This window comes from Lithobates pipiens, unplaced genomic scaffold (assembly GCF_037356315.1).
Source record: "Lithobates pipiens isolate NorthernLeopardFrog02 unplaced genomic scaffold, aLitPip1_a1.2 Scaffold_18, whole genome shotgun sequence".
Classification (NCBI taxonomy): Eukaryota; Metazoa; Chordata; class Amphibia; order Anura; family Ranidae; genus Lithobates; species Lithobates pipiens.
The window spans coordinates 613,267,055-613,292,536 of record NW_027507758.1 but is presented as its reverse complement, the minus strand read 5'-3'; the positions used below and the strand labels follow the sequence as shown (position 1 = coordinate 613,292,536).

Genomic DNA, 25,482 nt, shown 5'->3' with positions numbered 1-25,482 from the left:
GTGACAGTATGTAAAAAATTTAATAAATAATAATAATTTTGAATTATTATTTTTTTAACATGTCTTGCTTTTTTTGCTATATTTTTTTTACATCCTGTCATCAGAGCAGCTCAGTGTCATTGTAACACTGTACTACTGGGAGGGGTGATCAAGGATATATATTTATTTTTTACACTGTTATTGTTTATACAGTTTTAGCTGTCATGAATGGGTTAACCATTCATAAACAGTTTGATTATGGTTGTGATCTGTGATTGGCTAAGCTAACTACATGGTACACGTAGCTAGGTACAATGTGATTGATTTGAGCCAATCACTAATCACAATAGTAATCTAGTCATTAATGAATGGAAAGCCATTTATGGAAGGTTGTTTACATTGTTATCATGTGATTGCTATGACCAGTCATAGTGATCATCTGATACCTAGTTAACCGGATACCTGTAAGCCCTTGTACACACGGTCGGACATTCCGACGGAAAATGTCTGATCGGACCATATTGCCGGATAAACTGTGTGTGAGCTCCATCTGACTGTTTCCGTCGGAATATCCGACGGACAAAGTTTTAGACCTGGGCTATAAGACTTTCCGACAACATGACCTGATCGGACTTTGTCAGATTGTGTGTAGAGAATTCCGATCGGACAAAGTGCCACGCATGCTCAGATCAAATTCCTACACCAAAGCTATTGGCTACTAGCCTGAACGTAGTCCCGTCGTAACGAAATAACGTCATCACGTTACGAACGATCGGATTTACCAACAACTTTGTCCGACCGTGTGTATGCAACATAAGTTTCGGACAAAATCTGTCTGACAAAATCCGACAGATTTTGTTGTCGGAATGTCCGACCGTGTGTACAAGGGCTAACAGTGATCTACTGGGTCTGATGGACACAGCGGTCACAGGAGGGGCGCACACCATGCTCCTAACCTGGAAAAGGCCCAATCATATATATATATATATATATATATATATATATATATATATATATATATATATATATATATATGTGACTGAGACTGCCTGTGCTGCCCCACCGCAGTATATCTGCAGGAACGGGGCGGCAATTGGTTAAATATATGTGAACAAACTGTGTAAAATAAACAAAAGTCCTTGAATAATGGTGCAGAATCTTCATTAGGTGTTGAGACTCCTGAAAAAAAATATGCATACACAGATGCAACCATATTCTTCAAAAGTCATCGAGATAGTATGTATTTGCCCGTGAATTATTTTTTAAACACACCAGCGTTGCCACCAACGCTCGTTCACCTTAAGACATGGACCTACACATAACATATAGGTCATAACACGCTCATTTCCATAATTGGTGTCTCCTCTTCTCCTGAGTGCACCAGGCTCCAGTATGCTGTACCAGTGGTCCCTTTAAATGAATGATCCCAATGCCATTGCACTGGTTTTTATATTCAACTCAAAAAAAGGAAAATGGCTCCATAGTGCAATATATTTATTGGAAAATGTGGTTAAAATTAAAAACCATACTCATAATAATGAGTCACATAGACTCTAAAAGCACAATTTACATTGCAAACAGCGCTACTTCTGGCCCTGGCCATGGACCGTAAATGTTGTCACCTGGCTTCAGTCGTGATAGAGAGAGCATCTTGAAAGATCCTCTGAGGCCTCTTCCTGATTGGCACGGGCCAATATATCTGTTGGGTCATCAGAAAGGTGAGACATTCAAAATAAATTGTCACTTTTACAACCTTCTCCAACTGGAATGACCACTTGTAAGTCCAGGAAAGTATATTATTTTCTATGTTTTTGAATTGTAGCTTTTGGAATGGCAAGTGAGAATGTTTTCCGCCCAATGACCAAGCTTTATTTCACTTTTATCTTCTCCAATCTGATCAAATTACCTTTTATGTAGCCTAAACTATACACAACTATGCCCCGTTTTAACCAAAACGTATTCTCTTTTTACTACTTGATAAGAATTTGCGGCTGTTCTCCTCTGGTCTCAGCAGAATAATATAACATTTGGGCAGAAATATACAGCTTAGCAGTCCAGCGCTGGAGGCCAAGATAGCAAATATCTGGACAGCCACTGTGTATTTGCCACTGGTGCTCAGATAGGCTGGAATGAAAGAGATCCAGACAGAGCAGAAGACCAGCATGCTGAAGGTGATCAGTTTGGCCTCATTAAAACTTCCTGGGAGGTTCCTTGCTAGAAAGGCCACTAGGAAACTTACCATGGCCAGAAATCCCATGAATCCTAAAGTTATGTAAAAAAATAATTTTTGTCCTTCATTACATTCAAATATTATCTTATGGTTGTCAATCTCACTATTCAGCATTGGAAATGGAGGTGACCTATGAAGCCATACGGAACAAATGCTTATCTGAAACATGGAACAAAGTCCTACAACATAACGAGGGATGGTGGGACCCAACCATTTCCTCAAGGGACTGTTCAGTCTGGTGGCTTTAAAGGCAAGGATTACCATGATAGTCTTGGCCAAGACTGAGGAGATGCTGATGGAGAAGGCCACACTGAAGAAGGTTTGTCTAAGGAGACAACTAAAAGTGGACGGTTGACCAATAAACACCAGGCAACAGAGGAAACAGAAAATGAGAGACACCAGCAGGATGTAGCTAAGCTCCCTATTGGTGGCTTTGATGATTGGTGTGTCCTGATTTTTAAAGAAAACAATCAAGATGCATACAGTCAGGATTGATAACATGACAGCCATTATCATGAGCATTATTCCCAATGGTTCATCGTATGAGAGGAACTCTAGGACCCTTGGGATGCATCTGTCCCTCTTCTCATTGGACCACTGATTGGAGGAACATCTTGTACACTCACCAGCATCTAAACAAGAAATTGGAAATTATCCATTAATACTTATTAACAGATCATGTCAGCAGCCATTATTCACTACAGGAATTCATTGTTAGCCTTATGTAAACGTAGTTTCAACGTAAGGTTGAAAAATTTTCAAAAACATGGGATCAGATGTATTTGCTTATTATGTACTCAAACACACTGAAAACTAGATATTGGGATTACTTATGTTTTAAATAGTGTTCTCTATTGGGATTACCTATAGTACAGTATATATAATATATAAGATAGTCTCTTTTTAGGGACTTTTATTGATGATTTCCTATCCTACATAACAGCTCATCCCATTTCTCATACAGGTCAGAGTCAGGTCAGGCCTTCACAAACTCCTCTTCTTCCTACTTGTTAGGACATATAAACACTCCAGCTTTATCCCAGGGCCCCCTTTCTCAGCTGGACATTCAAGCCAACCAAATGCCCACTTATTAATTCAAAAGTTCAGAAATTCCACCACCTGATACCTGTGTGATTGGTCATCTCTCCCATGGAACAGGGGACACAGTCATAGCAACAGATGGGTCTTCCTTGAAGAGGGGCTTTCCTGTACCCAGGCTGGCAGCTGTTACTGCAGATGGAAATTGGCACCTGCCAAGAAGACAATGGGGGTGATTTACTAAGAAGGCACTGCACCAGTTCATACATTAATTGCGCCGGAAAAGTCTTTAACCTCTTCCTGCCTGCCCTATTGCCGAATGACGGCTATAGAGCAGGCACTTTCGTCCGGGAGGCCGTCCCTGGACGTCCTGGTGTTTACTTCCGCAATTCGTGCCACCGCAGGCGCGCATCGGGGAAGTTCTGTGTTTGCCGTGTCCCCCGGAGACAGGCAAACACAGATCGCTGTAAACGGCCAATCACAGCAGCCGTTTACAGCGTGATCGGCGTGTCCAATATGAGATGATCTCATATGTAAACATATGAGATCATCTCTCATCTCTCATGACACCCAGAGGCAGAGGCATGATGGGACTTGTAGTTTTGCAACAGCTGGAGGTCTGCTAATTGCATATCCCTGCTCTATAGCTACTTGAGTTGGTGCAGGAATACCTCTTTTGACTAAATTTGGAATGTAGATGTGCCATGACCCACTTGTATTTTCCTTACGATATTTCTTGGGAATTAAACAAGGCACATGAGAAACCAACCTTTTTTCAAGACATGCTAGAATGATTAGGAATCTTCAAACTACGGCTCTCCAGCTGTTGCAGAACCAAACATCCCATCCACTCTTCTGAGAAAGATTTCAATAAGAATTTGAAATGTGTCAGGTACTGATGTTTGACAAGAAGATCTGGATAACAATTGTTATTCCAATTCAACCCAAAATTATTAACCACTTCCCGACCAGCGCACGACGATATACGTTGACAGAATGGCACGGGCAGGCATATTGGCGTACAGGTACGTCCAATATTCGATGCCGCCCTGCCATCGGGAGCGCGCCGCCGCCGGCGCGCTCCCGCGCTGGTCGGGACCCCCGTGAGTCCGGTCGCGGGACCCGCGGACTCGATCGCCGCGGGCATCCCCGCGATTGTCTCACGGAGCGGCCGAATGGAGGAAATGCTGTGTAAACAACATTTTTCCATTCTGCCTAGCAACTAGTAACGCTGATCTCTGCTCCATGTGATTGGAGCAGAGATCAGTGTACACTAAATAAAAGCCCAACCCCCCCACAGTTAGTAACACACCCCTAGGAACACTTAACCCCTACACTGCCACCCACTGGTTAACCCTTTCACTGCCAGTGTCATTTACACAGGAATCACTGCATTTATATAGCAGTGATTACTGTATAAATGACAATGGTCCCAAAAATGTGTCAAAAATGTCAGATGGGTCCCCGACAATGTTGCAGTCACAATAAAAATCGCAGATCGCCGCCATTACTAGTAAAAAAAAAAATTATAAAAAATGATTAATAAAAATGCTATAAAACTATCCCTATTTTGTAAACGCTATAACTTTTGCGCAAACCAATCAATAATTGCTTATTGCAATTTTTTTTACCAAAAATATGTAGAAGAATACGTATCGGCCTAAATTGAGGGAAAAAAATGTTTTTTTATATATTTTTGGGGGATATTTATTATAACAAAAAGTAAAAAATAATGCGTTTTTTTTCAAAATTGACGCTCTATTTTTGTTTATAGCGCAAAAAATAAAAACCGCAGGGGTGATCAAATACCACCAAAAGAAAGCTCTATTTGTGGGAAAAAAAGGACATCAATTTTGTTTGGGAGCCACGTCGCACGACCGCGCAATTGTCAGTTAAAGCGACGCAGTGCCGAATCGCAAAAAGTGGTCTGGTCTTTGACCAGCAAATTGGTCCGGTCTGAAAGTGGTTAAGTAAGGTTGAGGACAGGGCTTTGTGCAGGACACCAGTGGCAGCTGGTGCTCAAAATTTTTGGGGGCGCAAACAAACTGAAAAATACTGAACCACCCCATCAATTGCAGCCTCACTGTGCCCATCAAATGTAGCCATCAATTTCAGCCATTGTGCCCATTAAATGCAGCCACTATGCCCATCATATGCAACCATTGTGCCAATAATATGCAGCCATTGTGCCCATCAAATGCAGCCACTGTGCCCATCAAATACAGCCACTTGTGCCCATCATATGCAGCCACTTGTGCCATAAAAATTCAGCCACTTGTACCCATTAAATGCAGCCACTTGTGCCCATCGAATGCCGCCAATTGTGCCCATCATATGAAGTCACTTGTGCCCATGAAATGCAGCCACTGTGCCCATCATATGGAGCCACTTGTACCTATCATATGCAGCCACTTGTGCCAATCATATCCAGCCACTTGTTCCCATCATATACAGCCATTGTGCCCATCATATGCAGTCACTTGTGCCCATTAAATGCAGCCACTGTGCCCATCATATGCAGCCATTGTACCCATCATATGCAGCCACGTGTGCTCATCATATGCAGCCAAGTGTGTCCATCATATGCAGCCACTATGCCCATCATATGCAGCCACTGTGCCCATCATATGCAGCCACGTGTGCTCATCATATGCAGCCAAGTGTCCCCATCATATGCAGCCACTATGCTCATCATATGCAGCCACTGTGCCCATCATATGCAGCCACTTGTGCCCATCAAATGCAGCCAATTTTGTCAATCAAATACAGCCACTTGTGCCCGTCAAATGCAGCCAATTATGCCCATCATATGCAGCCACTTGTGCCAATCATATGCAGCCATTGTGCCCATCAAATGCAGCTACTGTGCCCATCAATTGCAGCCACTTGTGCCCATTATATGCAGACACTTGTACCCATCAAATGCAGCCACTTGTGCCATCATATGCAGCCACTTGTACCCATCAAATGCAGCCACTTGTGCCCATCATATGCAGCCACTTGTGCCCATCGAATGCAGCCACTTTGCCCATCATATGCAGTCACTTGTGCCCATGAAATGCAGCCACTGTGCCCATCATATGGAGCCACTTGTACCTATCATATGCAGCCACTTGTGCTCATCATATGTAGCCAATTGTGCCCATCAAACACAGCCATTGTGCCCATCAAACGCAGCCACTGTGCCCATCATATGCAGCCACTTGTGCCCATCATATGCGGCCACTTGTGCCGATAAAATGCAGCCACTTGTGCCCATCATTTGCAGCCACTGTGCCCACCAACCCCCCCCCCCCCCCACTTGCGGGGCTCGCGGCTCTGGCAGCACCCCAACCCCCCGTGCAAGGCTCTGATAGACCCCACCTGGCACTTACCACCAGGCAGCAGCTGCTTTCAGTGCAGTGAGTACACCAGAGCGGTGGTGACCTCCGCTCCAGTGTGTATCTCCTCTGCTGAGTCTGCTCCTCTTCCTAAGCACCAGGCATCCAATAGGGTGGCCTGGCACTTTGGCCAATCAGGAAACAGGTCTGATGCCCTGCCTCCTGATTGGCAAGGAGGAAGTTTAGTGTGAAAATAGTGAAAATGTATTCGCTATCATCACACAATTGGGTATGATCAGGATGCACTCTTTGTGCCCCGAGCCCACCCTATTTTGAAGGCTATTAGAACTTCTGGCTCTAATCAGGTGCTTCAAAAAGTACCACCCCCTCCCACCCCCGTCATAGGAATCCATGCGCCCAGCATCCTGAAAGGGGTGCATGGACAGGGGGGCCGGCGCCCGTGCGCCCACAGTGCACGGGCCGCCACTGCAGGACACTCAAATTCCACCTCACCAAACTGATCAAACCATGTCTATGGAGCTGGCTTTGAGCACAGGGGCACAGTCATGCTGGAACAGAAAAAAACTTTCCTAAACTGTTGTCAGATGAGAGGTCAAAATGCATTTTCTTCTGGGCTGGATTGGCTGATTAGAAAAAAGAACAATCGTACTTTTTGCCCAGTTTTTAAAATTATCATGGAATATTCCATCGGGAAGATATACTGTATTAAGCCACAGAAAGCTAAAAGAGACACCAAGGTAAAGTGTGCATCTGTTACCTGTAAAAGGTGATCATTCCACAGGATAGAGCTAATATTCAGGCTGATCATTTGCCCAAGTTTGGCCTTGGGGTCAATCCCCCCCACTTTCACCAGGTTGAAGCTGTCATTGAGGATCTGGACGTTCATGATGTCATATAATGCCGGGAGGTCACCCTCAGAATTAAACTTCATCACCTCCCCAGACTTTGTGTAGAAATCGGTTTTCTTGAGGTAACGGAGTACCTAGCAGAGGTATTTCCATAACACAATCAACAAAAATAATAATACAATACAGCTTTATTATGAATATAAATAAAGACTGATTCCATTCAGACCCTATACGGTGCCTTGAAAAAGTATTCATACCCCTTGAAATGTTCCACATTTTGTCATGTTAAAACGAAAAATTCTAATTTATTTTATTGGAATTTTATATGATGGACCAACACCAAGTGGCGCATAATTGTGAAGTGGAAGGAAAATGATAAATGGTTCTCAAAGTACTGTAAATATGTGAAAAGTGTGGTGTACATTTGAATTCAGCACCCCGAGTCAATACTTTGTAGAACCTCCTTTCACTGCAATTACACACAAACTCTTGGACCCTCTGCAATCCGGCTTCCACCCAGGCCATGGCACAGAAACGGCACTTCTCAAAATATGGGACGATGCCCTCGAAGCAGCAGATGACTGAGAATCATGCCTCCTAGTACTGTTAGACCTCAGTGCAGCGTTTGATACAGTAGACCGCAATACTCTACTCACCTGCCTCGCAGAAGTAGCAGGAGTCTCCGATGCAGATCTACAATGGTTTGCATCATTCTTAGGAAATTGTTCCCAAACAGTGAAACTAGGAGCCTTCACCTCTAAAACCCGGGCAATCCCTTGTGGAGTCCCTCAAGGTTCACTAGTACTCTTCAACATCTACATCCACCCACTCCTCAAAATCATCAGAACATCAGACCTCTGCTTCCACTCATATGCTGATGACACTCAACTTTACTTTCGCGTCACCGGGCAAAAAGACCATCATCAACTAGAAAAATGCCTTACCCTGATAGACGACTGGATGACTCCTAGCTCCCTTAAACTCAACTAATCAAAAACAGAGCTTCTTCTCCTACACGCAAACCAAAATTCCAAAAGGAAGACCCCTTGGACACCTCCCACCATCTTTAGACAGACCACCTCGCCAAGCGCCAAAGCCAAGAGTCATCTTTGACTCTGAAATGACAATGGATGCACAAATAGGATCAGTAGTTAGCGGATCTCACCATCTCCTCCGCTTGCTACATAGACTCATCCGCTTTTATTCCAACAGAGGACAAAGCAGCAGTAGTTAGAACAATCATTAATTCACGACTCGACTACGCAAACTCCCTCTACATAGGGCTACCCCAATATTAACTTGCACACTTACAACTCATCCAAAACACGGTGGCAAGACTGATAACGGGAAAAAGCCCTGGGAATCCATCTCCACCGCCAGGAGGAGCCTACATTGGCTAACCGCAAAGAATCGGATTACATTCAAGACCCTCTGCCTCACCCACAAATGCATTCAAGGAACCGCTCCCCAATACCTTTGCGAGAAGATAACACACTACACACCCAACCGCAAGTCTTCGATCATCTAACCAAAACCTCCTCCTCATTCACAAATCCCGCTACAAATCAAAGGGAGAATGAAGATTCGCAGTCCAAGGACCACGGCTATGGAACGCTCTACTGACTTAGAACCGTATGGAAGAAAACCATCAGGCGTTCAGGAAAAAACTCAAGACTTACCTCTTTTAAGAAGCTGGACAACACAGCTGATCAAGCACCTTGAGGCAATTCAGTTTGCCATTGCAGTGCTATAAAAATCATTCATTCATTCATTACAGCTGAAGGTCTTTTTGGGGATGTCTCTACCAACTTTGCACATCTAGAGAGGGACATTTTTGCCCATTTTTCTTTGTAAAATATCTCAAGCTCTGTCAGATTGGATGGAGAGTGTCTGTGAACAGCAATTTTCAAGTCTTGCTACAGATTCTCAATTGGATTTAGGTCTGGACTTTGACTGGGCCATTCTAACACATGAATATGCTGTGATCTAAACAATTCCATTGTAGCTCTGGCTGTATGTTTAGGGTTGTTGTCCTACCGGAAGGTGAACCTCCGCCCCAGTCTCAAGTCTTTTGCAGACTCTAAAGCCTCGTACACACAATCAGATTTTCTGATGGGAAATGTTGGATGTCAGGCTGTTGGTGGAAAATCCAATCGTGCGTATGCTCCATCGGACAATTGTTGTCGGACTTTCCGCCAACAAATGTTGACTAGCATGTTTTCAAATTTTCCGCCAACAAATGTGTGTTGTTGGATTTTCCGATCATGAGTACACAAGTCCGTCGGACAAAAGTCCAAAGTTCAAACACGCATGCTCGGAAGCAGAAGAGGTCGGTCTTGTAAAATAGCGTTCGTAATGGAGAATTAACATTTGTGACGTGGCAAATTATGAAATCTCCAAATGCAGCGCATAATTCTCTTCTCCTTTAACCTCCCTGGCGGTATCCCCGAGCGTGACTCGGGTTTGTTTTTTTCTTGTATAATCGGTAACCCCGAGTCACGCTCGGGGTAACATTGCAGAGCGGCCAGCGGAGATCTTACCTTCTCCCGGCGCTCCAGCGATGTTCTACGTTGTCCTCCGCTGTCCTCCCCTGTGATCGTCGAAGTGATCGCCGGCGAGATCACGGCATCCTGACTTCCTGGTTCCGTTCCCTGCGAGCAGCAGCGGCGCACGGAGGCGGAACTGGGCGGGAATTTCAAAAAGTGAACACAAACACATAAATAGAGGTGATACACTGTAATCTGAGAGGATTACACTGTATCATCTCTATCTGATTGATAAACTATACAGTGCCCCAATAAAATAAAATCTAACATGGCATCAAAAAAGCACCACTTCGCTACAAAATCGCCATTGGACCAGCTGAGTGACAGCGGCAGCGACGCGGAGTTGCTCGCAGAAATTAGCGATAGCGAGTCGTGGGGAGATTTGTCGTCTGACACTGACACGGATCTGACAAGTGACAGCGGTGATGATCCTGCACCTGACCTCAGAGATGTGCGCAATTGTTGCCCTATCGACTGCGATACAGACCAGGTAGCGCTGCCAAGATTCCCCTTCACTGGATCACCTGGGATGAAGGTAGATGTCGAATGTGACAACCCTCTGGCATACCTGCAATTATTTCTCACTGAGGATGTAATTGAAAAAATTGTCACAGAGACAAACCGCTACCAAGAGCAGCAATACGCTACGCTGCATGTCAAGTTTTCCCAAAACAGAAAGAGAGTCCTGCAGCCATACCCCCTCGAAGGGGGGGGGGGGTCAGCTGAAGGACGGCATGACAGGTGCAGGACAGCCCTGTCGCCGTTTTAATTAGCTGCCCGGGGGAGGCCGCTTTAAGACGAGGGGTCAGGCGGAGGTAAGGGGCGGAGCTACGGCATGGTACGCGATAGCGGCGTACCATGCTTTCACTCGGAGAGCGGAGGAGGAAGCGATTCCCACCCACCCTCCCTGGTTTAGGTCAAGTGTGTTAGGTTGGGGGTTAGAGGGGTGGGGCCACAGGCGGCGCTTGGGGATTTTTGGGTAGGAAAAGGTAGAAAAGACTGTTGTACCCATCCATGGGATGGGGGTGGTTAATGTACTTTCTGGTTAAGAGTTGTTAACCTACTTCCGGTTCCGGCGCCGTATGGAGTAGCTGTCCCGCCACACAGCTCCCGCAGACCGGCCTTCAAATCTGCTCTAAATCAGGCATTTTCGCCCGTTACACCGGCCAGCCATCCTCCCCACGATACTGGCTCCACGATGGACCGGTTTGTTGAAAAAACCGGGCCGCGTTCGTACGCGGCCGCCACCGAGCGGCAGGCCGCGCCGCAAATCGAGGCCCCGGCTTCGGCCTACACCGCTTCGGCCCCCGCTCCAGCCAGCGCGGCCTACCCGGAGGAGCAGACACCAGCGATGGAGGTAGGAGACCCAGCGCAAGGCCAGACGGCCTCCAAGACACCCCCTCCCATGCATCCACCTGCCTCCACGCAAGTAACTGGGCCTGTAGCACCTGCGGCCCTGCTACATGCTTTGCCATCCCCACAGCTGCAAGACCCACAGACTGAGCTCCTGGCACAAGCCGTGGCTGCTCTCCTCTCCCCTATGATAGCGGCCTCTGTTGAAAAAGCTGTCACCCTGGGCATGCATAAAATTCAGGCCCAACTTGGGGAACATGCATCCAGACTTAATGAGGCTGAAAGTCGCATCTCTACATTAGAGGAAGAATTATACCAAACGCAGTCCCTGGAACAAGCCCAGGACAGAACCAACAAATTTATTTTGGAAAAACTCGATGACCTCGAGAATAGGTCCAGGAGGAGCAACCTGCGTTTTGTTGGTATTCCAGAGTCGCTCCACCATTCTGCCCTATCAGACCTGTGCGCAAACCGCATCCCGGAGGCTCTGGGCCTGGGGGGACCCTTCGTCGTGGAACGAACACATCGTGTGGGGGCGCCGAACTCGGACCGCAAGTCCCCACGCCCGATAATTGCTAAATATCTAAATTACGCAGACAAAGCCTCCATTTTGCAGCAGTATCGTCAGTCCAGATCGCTTCAAATTGATGGAGTCAAAATCCTGATTTTTGCTGACTATTCAGTGGATGTCTCTAAGAAGAGGAAGGCTTTTCAACATATCTGTACGGAACTATTCCAACGGCAGTTGAAATTCACTCTTGCATTTCCGGCAATTCTACGGATCAAAGCACCCAACGGAGAACAACTCTCCTTTCAAGACCCCGATGATGCATCGCGTTTTCTGAAATCGCTACGTTCGGGTCCTCCACTGAGCCCGGCTCCCAAGGCAGCCCCTGTCAATAGAGCTCTTGACCAGAGGAGCCCACAGAAGGACTCCCCCAAGCGCTTCAGGGCCTCAGGTCCTGCCCCCCACGCTTTAAATGCTCGTTGATGAACACTTGGACCGTGTTTTCTTTTTTGTTCTCCCTTCTTTTTTAGGGACACAGCTTTACCTACCACCCGTTTCCACCTGGTAGAAGTGGCTCCTGTTTTGACTTACTCTCATCCTGGTCCACCCGCGCGCTGTGCGCACTCATAAGGTATTATTTGCCCAGGGCCGTGACTGGCTCTGGGCGCTGCACTATCTGTTCATCTGTCTTCACCATGGCCCATGGGCCCTTGGCCTATGGATGTTTTGTCATTGTATTATTAGAACTGCATGTATCTTATTTTATTCCTCCTCTCTCAATATTTGTGTGTATCCTCTCAATTCCCTCTTTCAGGTTACAATCACTGGTTCCCCTTGTGGGGTCTTCTGTGCGGACCATCTCATTTCGTTCTGACCCTTGCCTGGGGTGACGGCGGGCCATATTCCTTCTCTAGGGCAGCCGTAATTATATCAGTTCGATGGCCTGGTTCTGGGAGCTGGTCTACACAGTGACCCCCCATGCGGAAAAAAGTGAAGTTCACAGTGAGTTGTTTTGGTTGGCCTGTTTGCCACTCCCTTCCCCGTCCCTTCCTTCCCCCTTCTTATACAGCTGCACTTGTACCTGATTCCCCCTTGCTGTCATTCTACCAAGGTTCATCCTGGCCTTCTCTGGAGCGCAGCTCCTGCTGTTTTATGTCCCGGGTCCTCCCGAACACACGGTATTATCTGTTCCCGCTATCACTGCACTTAACGATTCACCATGCTACAAGTAGTATCGTGGAACGTTAAAGGGCTCCGTTCCCCCAACAAACGCATGAAGGTACTGCGTCACCTCAAGAGACTCAAGACTGACGTAGCACTGCTACAGGAAACCCATCTCTCTTCATCGGACTTTGTCCGGATGAGGAAGCTCTGGGTAGGTGAGGTGGCGGGCGCTGAAGCTGTGGGTCGAAAAGCAGGGGTTCTTATTCTTATCAATAAGAATCTCCCTTGTAAGATCATTTCTACTGACGCAGATCATCAGGGCAGACTCCTCACCATCAGGGCCCTCATAGGGACCAAGGAACTTGCTATTACAAATGTTTATGCTCCTAATAGTCCCACAAAATCCTTTTTTGGCACGCTGACCAGTTGGCTTCTGCGCTTCCCACACCTCCCACATCTGGTAGGGGGTGACTTTAATTCTGTTGCTCACCCGGCAGACGACAAATCCTCCCCCCCCCGCCCTATACGTTGCTTGACTGTTATCACTCCCACGACCCTGGCGCTGACTATGGAATCCCTCCACCTCCATGACATCTGGCGACTACACCACCCGACCGACCGGGAATTTTCCTTTTATTCCTATCCACACAATGTCTTCTCTAGGATTGACTATTTTTTTGGCTCTGACGATTTAATCCCTTTCCTTCCGACGGCGGAAATCCATGACATAGCCATATCAGACCATGCTCCGATATCAGTGACCCTAGACACCCCCGGCTTACACCCTAATCCCAGAATTTGGCGCTTCCCCTCCGTCTTACAGCACAATGCAGATTTTCAAACTTACATGTTGAAAGAGTGGGCATCATACTCGCAAACAAACGCAACACATGTCGACAACCCGCACTTGTTCTGGGATGCAGGTAAGGCGTTCCTTAGGGGACGCATTATCTCGTATGCCTCCTCTTTCAAGAAACACGCCCAGTCCCAATACAAAGCTTCCAGTTCCAGACTACATCTGGCCCAGCGGGCGCTCTCTAACTTAAACTCCCCTGAAAATCGCGAAGCTTGGCACACAGCCAAACAGTCATTTGACACTTGGGCTGAAACATTGGAAACCACTAAAAGGGCCCACTTCGACGCCACGTTCCATAAATTTGGCAACAAAGCTGGCAAGCTTCTTGCCAGATTGTGCAAGGGACCCTACCGTCCCACGGTCATATCGTCGCTACGCAACCCCGACGGCACGGTCATGTCTACTCCGAAGGGCAAAAACGCGGCAATGCTCCGCTTTTATACCTCTCTGTATGCGGCGGACCCCATTGATCGACCCACTGCTCGCGATTTTCTTGATGGTACGCGCCTGACTCGAATATCTCCCTCTCAACTCGACTCGTTAAACGCCCCCATTTCCCCTTCAGAGATATCTGCCACGATCCGTAAGCTAGCCTCCTCCAAAGCCCCAGGCCCGGATGGTTTATCAGGCGAGTTTTATAAATCCTTGAATACTCTTCTAACTCCGACTCTGGCTGCTGTTTACCAACATATATGGTCTGGTGGCCCCTATCTCCCGTCAGGTAACCAAGCAATTATTAAGTTGTTAGAAAAAAAGGGTAAAGACCCGCAAGAGCCTGGGTCATATAGACCCATCTCGCTCCTTAATCTTGACGTCAAAATTCTTTCTAAAATAGTAGCCAATAGGCTGGCCGACATCATCCCCTCCCTGATTCATTCCGCTCAGTCAGGCTTTGTCAAGGGCAGAACGGCAACTATCAATATCAGGAAGGTGATGATGGCATTAGAATATGCTAGATGTCATCCAACCAGCGATTTGGCTATTATTACTCTGGACGCCGAAAAGGCATTTGATAATGTTAATTTTGAATGGCTTTCCATGGTACTGGGGGATATGGGCTTCACCGGACCTTTTCTGCACCTGATCAGCTCCATGTACACCTCCCCTGCAGCCAGACTGGTGGCCGCCGGCCTTCTGTCTGATGAGTTCCGGCTACATAAGGGGACCCGACAGGGCTGCCCCCTGTCCCCACTTCTCTTTAACCTAGCGTTAGAGCCATTATCCAGACACTTGACATATAATGCACCGCTGCACGGAATCAGAGTCGGGTCACATGAGTTACGAACCTCTCTCTTTGCCGACGACGTTTTGATATTTTCTGCCAACCCCTCCTCAGACATGCCCACGATCAAATCCATATTTGACCGATTCCGGCAGTGCTCGGGATTGCGTATTAATTACTCCAAGAGCGAAATACTCCCTTTGGGCTCCCTTCCACCTCCGACATGGGCAAACCACTCTATTTTTAAGGTAGCTAACACCCATATCACTTACTTGGGCATTAGCATTTATCACTTGAACTACCCCCCCCTCTTTACTAAACTTATGCAGGAACTGGATAACTGGATGGATCTGCCTCTTTCGCTCTTGGGAAGGTGTCACCTGGTAAAAATGGTTAGTTTTGCTCGCCTTCTGTATCCCCTTCAGACGATACCTTTACTCCTCAGGCATAAGGATGTTAAACTTTTAAACTCATCAATTTCCAAATTCCTGTGGCGAGGTAAGAGGCCCCGCATTGCCTTTTCTAAACTTCACCTTCCTAGGAGCGAAGGGGGTATTAGTCTTCCCAATCTCAGAATGTACAATTTAGCATGTCTTTTAAGGGTAGGTTTGGACTGGATATCCCAAAAATCCCGCTGCTCCAACTATTTACTGGAAGCTGAAATGACCCATCCTTACTCCCTAGCTGCACTTCTCCACTGCAAATGGAAACAATTGGATCCGTCATTGCAACACAACCTTTTACTGCGAGACACGGCCATTGCCTGGAGAGAAACACGAAAGAGCCTTAAGTTGTCTCCCTACATATCTAGGCATCTCCCGTTACAAGGCAACCCGACCTTTACCCCGGGGCTGGACCGCCAACCCTATGATACATGGCGTCAACAAGGCCTTGACTCCTTTTTCTCGTTGTGTGACCCGGACTCTGGTCGACCACTTTCCTTCCGCCAGCTAGCCGTTAAGTTTTCTTTGCCGGATTCATCTGCTTTCCAATATGGTCAATGCCTCAGTTTCATGCAGAAAACATGCAGAGCAGAGCACGCAAGATTCCAATCCTCGTTCATTGATGTACTCCTCCATAAAGACTCTTATGGTATCTCAGATATCTACAAACCTCTATTGCTGAATACTACACCCTCCTTGGAACTTTCCTCGGTTGCTAATTGGGCTAAAGACTTTCCAAGTGTTGATACTGTGGACAAGATCCTACAAGGACTACAATCAGTCTACAAGTTGGTCCCAAATGAAACTTGGAGGGAAACCCAACTAAAAATTGTACACCGAGCGCACATACCTTTTCTATACTCCCCACCCTCAGGTCAACCTGCGGTCTCTTTGTGTCCTCTCTGCCAGCATCCGAGACCTTCCCTTACCCATCGTTACTGGTCCTGCCTGGTTATCTCCTCATTCTGGGATGAAATTTTGGCATTTATCTTCAAGATAACACTTTTGAAAATCCCCAAGGATCCGCTACTCCTTATCTTTGGTCATTGGGACCCCAAACTGCTTCCTTGGTCGGCTACTTCCACACCTCTGGGCAAGGATTGGGCCTTGCTTTGTTTGTTACTCGCCAGAAGAACCATCCTGGCCAACTGGACTTCCACGAACAAACCATCTGTATCACAAGTGGACAGAGAACTCATGCACCTCCTCTTTCGGGACAAATTAAACACTAGCTTTCTGCACGCCAAAGCCAAACTTCGTTTCCACAATAGATGGGACTTATATGTGTCTTCAAAACTCACCCCTCAGGAACGAGCCCACCTTGAGGACCACTCCTTCATCTATAAGGGTCACGCATTACCGGCGCCAATCGCTGCAACCTGAAATCATACCATGCGTGTCTCTGTGCTCCTATCTATCTCCCCCTCACATGGGGCCTCATTCATGCACCGCCTTTCATGGACGGCCGGGAACTGTGCAGCACCCCCCCCCTCCCCCCCCCTCCCCTATGTACTGCATTACACCTATACTCTATGTTACCTTGTAGATTGTTCCTATATTGCACACCAGGTTATCTTCTAACCACCAGATCCATCCAGGGGAGGCTTCCCCTTCTCCCTTCTTGGGGGAATGGTGAATCCTCCTTTTTGTTATATACAAATTGCTTAGTTATTATCAAACCCTGAGTTGCCTGATTGTTTTTATTTATTTTCTGCCTTTATCTTTTTTCTGTTTCAATGAGAAAAGTATTAGCCCGCAACTTTTGTACAACTTGTTGTATGCCTTTGTTCAATAAAATTTTATTAAAAAAAAAAAAAAAGAGTTGTTAACCTGGAAGGGTTAAAAGGGGTAGGTCACTGCGATGGTTTGGGTATAGCCTCCGAGACAGGGGATACCGTTCGGAGGTCAAGAAGTCAAAAGTGGGAAGTCATTCGCAGTGACCAGTGTGTTGTTATGCTGGTACCCATGACCCGTTTAAAGGCTGGGAATGTTTACATTTTTGAAAGTTATTTATGGTATTTTATTAAACTATATATATTTTTGTTAATAAATTAAGGCCAGTTGGCCATTTACTCCATACCTTGTCCGTGGTTTATTAAAGGTGGGGATCAGGTTTTGGAGGCGGGTGTCTGTCATGGGTGGGAGGTTACGGATACGCATCTAGGGGGGCTTAAGTCCTTACAAATGTCAAGTGGGAACCAGTGACCAAAGAGGACATCTGGCAGTTCCTGGGACTTATTATTCTTCAAGGGGTGGTGGGGAAACCGCTCCAGAAATGGTACTGGACCACCAATAAATTACTGGCCACTCCGTTTTTTGGCGCCGTGATGTCCGAATACCGCTTTTCTCTCATCATGAAGTATTTCCACTTCACAAACAATGAGGAGTTTGATGAGGCCACGCATCCTGCACCCAAACTAAAAAAAATCTGGGAGGTATGGCAAATTATCGTGACCAATTTCCAGCGGACCTACGTGCCAGAAAGGGACGTCAGCGTGGATGAAAGCTTGATGGCCTACAAGGGACGCCTGAGCTGGATACAATTTATTGCATCCAAAAGAGCGAGATTTGGCATAAAATCCTACATGCTCTGCGAGTCATCCACCGGGTACATATGGAATTCAGTCATTTACACCGGTAAAGGCACGAAGTTCAACCCCAGGTACAGCGGCTATGGGATAGCCACATCATCAGTCCTCACACTGCTGGAGCCATTGCTGAACCAGGGATATTGTGTCACCATGGACAACTTCTATACGTCTCCGGAACTTTTGGAGGTTTTGCTAAAAAACAAGACCGATGCGTATGGTACTGTTAGGCCTAATCGACGTGACATGCCATCTCTGTTCTCCAGGAAAAATCTAAAAACCGGAGAAATGGTTGCCTGGCAGAAGGGTAAGATGATGGCAATGCGATGGCGAGACAAGAAGGACGTGTGTCTCATGAGTACCGTGCACAATACCGCCACTTCCATGGTCCACACCAAACGTGGGAAAGATGTGCTGAAGCCGCAAGTCATGATAGACTATAATTGCACTATGGGAGGTGTGGACAGAGCCGATCAGGCAATGACATTTTATTCGGCTATGCGCAAGCAGCAAAAAAAATATTATAAAAAGATTTTCCGGCATCTTTGGAATGCCTTTGGAATGCATATGTCCTATACAGAGCACAGAGTCGCAAGCCTCTTATTCATGCCGATTTTACCTGGAAGGTGGCTGAGCAGATTTTCATCAAACACCAGACACCATCAGGATCTGCGATCATACCTGGATGACATGCTGTTGACGTTGTCAACCCAGAACGCCTAACAGGTCATCACTTTGTGGACTACATACCACCAACCGCAAAAAAAGGCAGCACCTACCAGAATGTGTGTGGTTTGCTGCTCAAAGAGAGAGAGCAGTGGAAAAAAAGTCAGAAAAGAAAGTCGGTTCTATTGTCCGGATTATGATGTTGGACTTGCTGTGCCTTGTTTCAAAATCTATCACACTCAGGATGTTTATTGAATTTTCTTTGTTTGACAAATTTCATTATTTCGCATTACATTATTAAATAAAATTATATTATTTATCAGATTATAATTCATGATTTTGTGTTTCAAACTTTATCACATCTGGGATGTCTACTAGAGTCTTGTTTGGTCAGGTTTTAGTAAGTAATTACTAAGAATTGCAGGCCTATAATACATAACACCAAATTTCCATGCAAAAGAATTGCACCGCTTTTGGTATAGAATTCCTGACAGAATCATACCGCCAGGGAGGTTAATGGGATAATAATGAAGCTGCTTTGCTGGTGATACTGATGGAGTTATTGCAAACTAATTTTCCAAGGCTTTTTTTTTCTAGTGATATCAAGAATAATATTATTATGCTTTTTTTTTATTTGTGCAAGTTACCACAACACCATTATCCCGTAGTTTTTAAGAACAAAGATACAAATATGTTGGGGTCCCTTGTCAATTTTACATTGTATTTTTTAAAATGTAACTGCCTACTCCCAAACTGTCATTTGAAGTAAAACACATAGCCAAGTATTATTCTCCACAATTTTTTATTGTTCATTAAAAAAAAAAAAAAAAAATAGACATGCTATCTGCCAACAGAACTTAACCAAAAATTGCATTCTATGCATCCAAAAATATAGAAAATATTCCAAATCAAATCATTATTCAACCAAAAAAATAATGTCAAAGCAATAACTCCAAGGCCAATAATAAATAACATGTTATCTCCTCCGATTACGCAACATGGCTGGTTGATGAACGGCCGTTCAGAAACAAACTGAAAAGCGTTAAATGAAAAATGTGAGAAGAAAAGTACGAATCAACACTCACCAAACTTCTACTAACACGAAATTAGCAGGAGGAGCCCAAAGGGTGACACTAAAGAGCTGAAGAACCACGTAGTACATCTAGTACTTCATACATGTGTATGGAAGACAAATTTGAGCCAACACCCTTTGGACAAAATTCCACGATTTTGTTGTTGGAAAGTCCGATCGTGTGTACGAGGCATAATAGGTTTTGTTCTAATGCGGCGTACACATGATCAGACTATCCGGCGGACTTAGTCTGACGGACAAACCGCCGGACTGTCCGCCGGACTGTCCGAACAAGCGGACCTGCCCACACACGGGACTTTTCCAGCAGTCTAGGCCCGCCAGACTATCCGCCGTACTTTTGAAATGAACGGACTTACCCACACACATGGAGGAAAGTCTGTTCCTTTTGAGCGCGGCTCCAAGTAGCCGGGACTAGCGAAGGAAGCGTCGCTGGCCCCGTCACCTGGTATGGACTTAAAGAGGAAGCCCTATGCCGAAAAACGCCCCCCTCCTGAGCCTTACCAGGCCGCGTGCCCTCAACATGGGGGGTGCTTTGGGGAAGGGGGGGCGCACGGCCCCCCCACCCCAAAGCACCTTGTCCCCATGTTGATGAGGACAAGGGCCTCTTCCCCACAACCCTGGCCGTTGGTTGTCAGGGTCTGCGGGCGGGGGGCTTATTGGAATCCGGAAGCCCCCTTTAATAAGGGGGTCCCCCAGATCCTGGCCCCCCACCCTATGTGAATGAGTATGGGGTACAATAGACCGGGCCACCACTTGTAAAAGAGCTAGAAGAAGGCACGGTGGCCTGGCAAGAAGAACCGAAGAGGGGGACAAGACCCCTGAAGAGGGGGACAAGACCCCCGGAGCTGTGCAATAAACAATTGTAACCCTTGTGTGTTGTGTTTTTTTTTTTTTTCACAGGTGAATGGGTAGGGGTACATTGTACCCCATACTCATTCACATAGGGTGGGGGGCCGGGATCCGGGGGCCCCCTTATTAAAGGGGGCTTCCGGATTCCAATAAGCCCCCCGCCCGCAGACCCCGGCAACCAACAGGCAGGGTTGTCGGGAAGAGGCCCTTGTCCTCATCAACATGGGGACAAGGTGCTTTGGGGTGGGGTGGTACAGCTCAGGAGGGGGGGGGGTGCTCGCTCGTCCCCACCCCCTTTCCTGACCGGCCGGGTAGCGTGCTCGGATAAGGGTCTGATATGGACCTGGGGGGGGACCCCACGCCATTTTTTCGGCGTAGGGCTTCCCCTTTAAGTCCATACAAGGTGACGGGGACAGCGACACTTCCTTCGCTGGTCCCGGCTACCTGGAGCCGCGCTCATAATGAGCGGACTTTTCTCCGGGCGGGAAAAGTCTTCATTTTAAAAGTATGGCGAACTAGCACACACACTGTTGTATTGTCCGCTGAAATGCGAGTCCGGCGGACATATTTAGGTGCAAGACTTCTTTCTTAGTCTGCCGGACTTTTGGGTAAAAAAAGTCTGCCGGAGCCCACACATGGGGGCATTGTCCGGCGGACTTGAGTTCGCCTGACTTTTCCACCGGATTGTTTGATCGTGTGTACGCAGCTTAAGATTTCCCTGTATTTGGCTCCATCCATCTTCCCATCAACTCTGACCAGCTTCCCTGTCCCTGCTGAAAAAAGCATCCCCACAACACGATACTGCCACCACCATGTTTCACGGTACCCTGAACATCCAGCGTCACCCCATGACTCCTGTTACTCCAGAGAAAACTAAGCATCTTGTGTCACCCCATGACTCCTTATGCCTTGTACACAAGATAGGATTTTCCGACAACAAAACCGTGGACTTTTTTCCGAAGGATGTTGGCTCAAACTTGTCTTGCATACACACGGTCATACAAAGTTGGTCGGAAATTGCGAATGTCAAGAACGCGGTGACATACAACACTTTCAGATATTTATTTGTAAAAACTTTTGAAAACCATTTATAATTTTCCTTCCACTTCACAATTATCTACCACTTTGTGTTGGTCTATCACATAAAATCCCAAAAAAATCCCAATAAAATACATTTACGTTTTTGGTTGTAACATGACAAAATGTGGAAAATTTCAAGGGGTATGATTACTTTTTCAAGGCACTGTATTTTAGGACTTGGTGGGTATGGCAAAAGAGAAGCAGATATTGTATATCTGTTGGAACTTTCAGTGTTGAAATTTCCCTGCAGTAGTTTGTGTCTTTGCCCCCCCATGGAGATTAGATTTTTCTGCAGTAGTTTGTGTATCTGCTCCTCCCACAATGGTGAGATTCCCCCGCCGTAGTTTGTGTCTCTGCCCCTCCCACAATGGTGGGATTTCCCTGCAGTAGTTTTTCGTCTCTGCCCCTCCCACAATGGTGGGATTTCCCTGCTGTAGTTTGTAACAATAACCATTTTTAAGACTTATGTTGCTAGCATTAGTAAATTGGTAGGAAAGTATATTATACAACCCGGGAGTCTTCAGGAGGGAAGGAGGGGCTTTCTCAGCCAAGCACACTCATCTGTCTGCATGCCTGAGGGCAGATGGATTCCAAGAGGTAAATATTACATAAATGGACTTTCAACGTCTCCTTGGGGCTAGTGAAGCTCTTTTCGAGTTTATTCGGACCTGCTCTTGTGCCAACAAACAGTGCTCATTAGCTGGAGTGGTAACATGATGTTAGATATTATGGATATTAAGGGACCGAGAAGCTCTAATCCTAAAGCTAAATCTAACCCAAGCATTAACCCTAAGCCCCTGTACACACGGTCAGAGATTTCCACAACCAAATCCGTCGGATTTTGCCCGTCGGATTTTGTCCGAAACTGTTGCATATACACGGTCGGACAAAGTTGGCGAAAAATCCGATCTTTCAGAACGTGATGACGTAATTTCGTTACGATGGGACTATATTCTATATTCAGGCTAGTAGCCAATAGCTTTGATGTAGGAATTTGATCTGAGCATGCGTGGCACTTGGTCCGATCAAAATTCTCTACACATGATCGGAGTATGTCCGATCGGCCGAGTTGGTTGGGAAATATTTCCAACATGTTGGAAAATTGGGTCTGACGGATATTCCGACGGAATCAGTCCGATGCATACCACACACAGTCGGATTATCCGACGACACAGTCCGATAGGACACATTTCGACGGATTCTCCGACCGTGTGTACAAGGGCTTACTCTTTGTTTATCAACAATATCATGACTTTGGCCAACACAAAGAAAAGAAAGAAATGTGATCACAGTGCTGGAATGGTGATCACATAGTTTTGTTTACTCTCTGTCTTTTACTTTTTGATCATGTTTTGCATAAATAGTCTACATAAAAAAAAAAAAAAACATTGAGACTCATTTTGAAAACATTTTGGCTATGGCCAAATCAAATTTTGCAAAACCATTTTGTTCATCCCTTATCATTGTGGAGCTGAGCTGTTCATCTCTTATCTTTGTGGAGCTGAGTAAAAGTCTATAATATACAATTGGCCACTCACCTTCCAGTGTTGAACCTCTTTCATATTTGAGCACACTCCATTACTGAAATACCCCATTGATCCAGCACGACAGCCGAGAAGTGAATTCAGGGCATGTACATAAGCATACACAGCCAGGTAGGCATGATAAGTATAGGAAAGATCATTTGTCTCAAATAACTGAGCGAACCTACTTCCAAACTCTTCCTTCCCTGTGCAGATCACATCTTCTTTTACAATAGAGTTTGATTTCTCACCATCTCTAACTCCATCAGGCCAGTAGCAGCTGAACGCTTTCCCCCAGAACGGCTTAATAAATGGGTAGGTTGAATTAGCAGTTGGGTGAAGGTTTAGGAGGAATGCCTCAAAACCTGGTATGGTGCCAGTACGAGGGATAAGTCCCAGAGTTCCATTTAGAACCTTCCAGGCTTTTTTTGAAAATAGCCCTGGTGTGAGTCCAAAGGAAGCTGAAGAGATGAAAATGAGCCCAGTTGCTCCTTTATCAAACATGGCATCTAGCAGGGCCTTCATATGGACCTCCGGGCTGTGGAGAATGATGACACTGATGGAGCTTTCTTTAATGACATCCACCACTCTCTTGATCTGCTGGGCTGAATAACTCAGATGGATTTTCTCCAGAAAAGCAACACAGCCTCCATTTCTCTCTATCCCAGCTCGTATAACCTGGGCACCCTGCTGCCCAACATCATTGTCTACCACCAGCATGCCAACCCAGGTCCAACCAAACTGTCCAACCAGTTGAGAGAGTGCAACATTCTGAAACATGTTGCTGGGCACTGTCCGTAAGAACGATGGGAAGTTTATTTTATCACTCAGAGCTGACAGGGTTGCCCCGTGACTGATCTGGATAGGAAATGATATATAGACAAATAAGCAACTTTAGGTGTTAAACACTGATATCCTACCAGTATGAAAGGTAACAAAAGTTTTTACATTTGTCAAATTGTAGGGATTTGTCATCATTGTGAAAATAATTTCTGATGTTATTTCCACACTGCCCTTACTTGTTATTCTAGGTTTCACCAAGACCGCCGTGGCCATGCAGAAGACAGTTCTTCTGTTAGGTATCGGCTTTAAATAGCAAAGTATTGTAGCCATCCATTACTATGCCCAAGCTGAGCCCTCAGTGGTATCTCCAGTGTCTCCAGTGACCTTTGTGACCACTGTGCACTCCTGTGACCCAAATGTACCCCTGTGTCCTTGTGTGATTCCAATGGCCTTTGTGTACTCCTCTGTCTCCACAAAGGGCATCTGGTGTCACCCTGTGACCTCTGTAACTCCATAGCACCCTGAGCATCCAGTATCACCCTGTGACCTCCCTACCTCCAGAGCATTCTGAGCATTCTGTGTCACCCCATGACCCTGTGACTCCAGAGCATCAGTGTCATTCCTTAACCCCTGTCACTCCAGAGCACCATGAAAACCCAGTGTCACGCCATGGCCTTGATGACCCCAGAGCACCCTATGCATTCTGTGTCCCCCTGTGACCCCTATGCTTTTAGAGCATCCTTAGCATTCTTTGTCACCTGTGACCCCTATAACTCCAAAACATGCTGAGCATTCAGTGTCACCCCATGACGCCTCTTACTCCAAAGTACCCTGAGCATTCTGTATTACATTGTGACTTCTGTAACTTTAAAGCGCATCGATCATCCAGTGTTAACTCATGACCTCTGTAACTCCAGAGTACCCTGACCACTTTGTGCCTACAAATGACTCAAGCGCACCTTGAACGTCCTGTGTTACCCTGCAACCCCTGTAAATTCACAGCACTATGAGTGTTTTGTGTGTCCCCATGGCTCCTGTGGCTCCAGAGCACCCTGAACATCCAGTGTCACCCCTGAATCCTGTTAATAAAGAGCACAATGAGCATCCAGTGTCACCTCGAGACCTCTGTAACTCCAAAGCAACCAGACCATTCTGTGTCATCCTGTGACCTCTGTAACTTTACAACACATTGAGCATCCAGTGTTACCCCATGACCCCTGTAACTACATAGCACCCTGAGCATTTTGTGTGACCCCATACCTCCTGTGGCTCCAGAGCACCCTGAACATCCAGTGTCACCCCGTGACTCCTATTACTCCAGAGCAAACTAAGCATCCCGTGTCACCCCGTGACCCCTTTGACTTCAAAGTAT

At 46.3% G+C, this 25,482-nt stretch overlaps 1 protein-coding gene across 1 annotated transcript in view; it reads right to left on the bottom strand.

Annotated features, from left to right (window-relative positions):
- Positions 1 to 1,566: 1,566 nt before the first annotated feature.
- LOC143990353 (extracellular calcium-sensing receptor-like) overlaps positions 1,567 to 25,482 on the bottom strand; it is a 25,611-nt gene continuing 1,695 nt past the window's right edge. Inside the window, exons 3-6 of the mRNA XM_077490386.1 lie at positions 23,343 to 24,185; positions 7,346 to 7,570; positions 3,336 to 3,459; positions 1,567 to 2,841 (exon numbers count right to left, since the gene is read on the bottom strand). Of these exons, the coding sequence (XP_077346512.1) occupies positions 1,925 to 2,841; positions 3,336 to 3,459; positions 7,346 to 7,570; positions 23,343 to 24,185 (2,109 nt within the window). The 3' untranslated portion in view covers positions 1,567 to 1,924. The remainder of the gene's footprint in view (positions 2,842 to 3,335; positions 3,460 to 7,345; positions 7,571 to 23,342; positions 24,186 to 25,482) is intronic.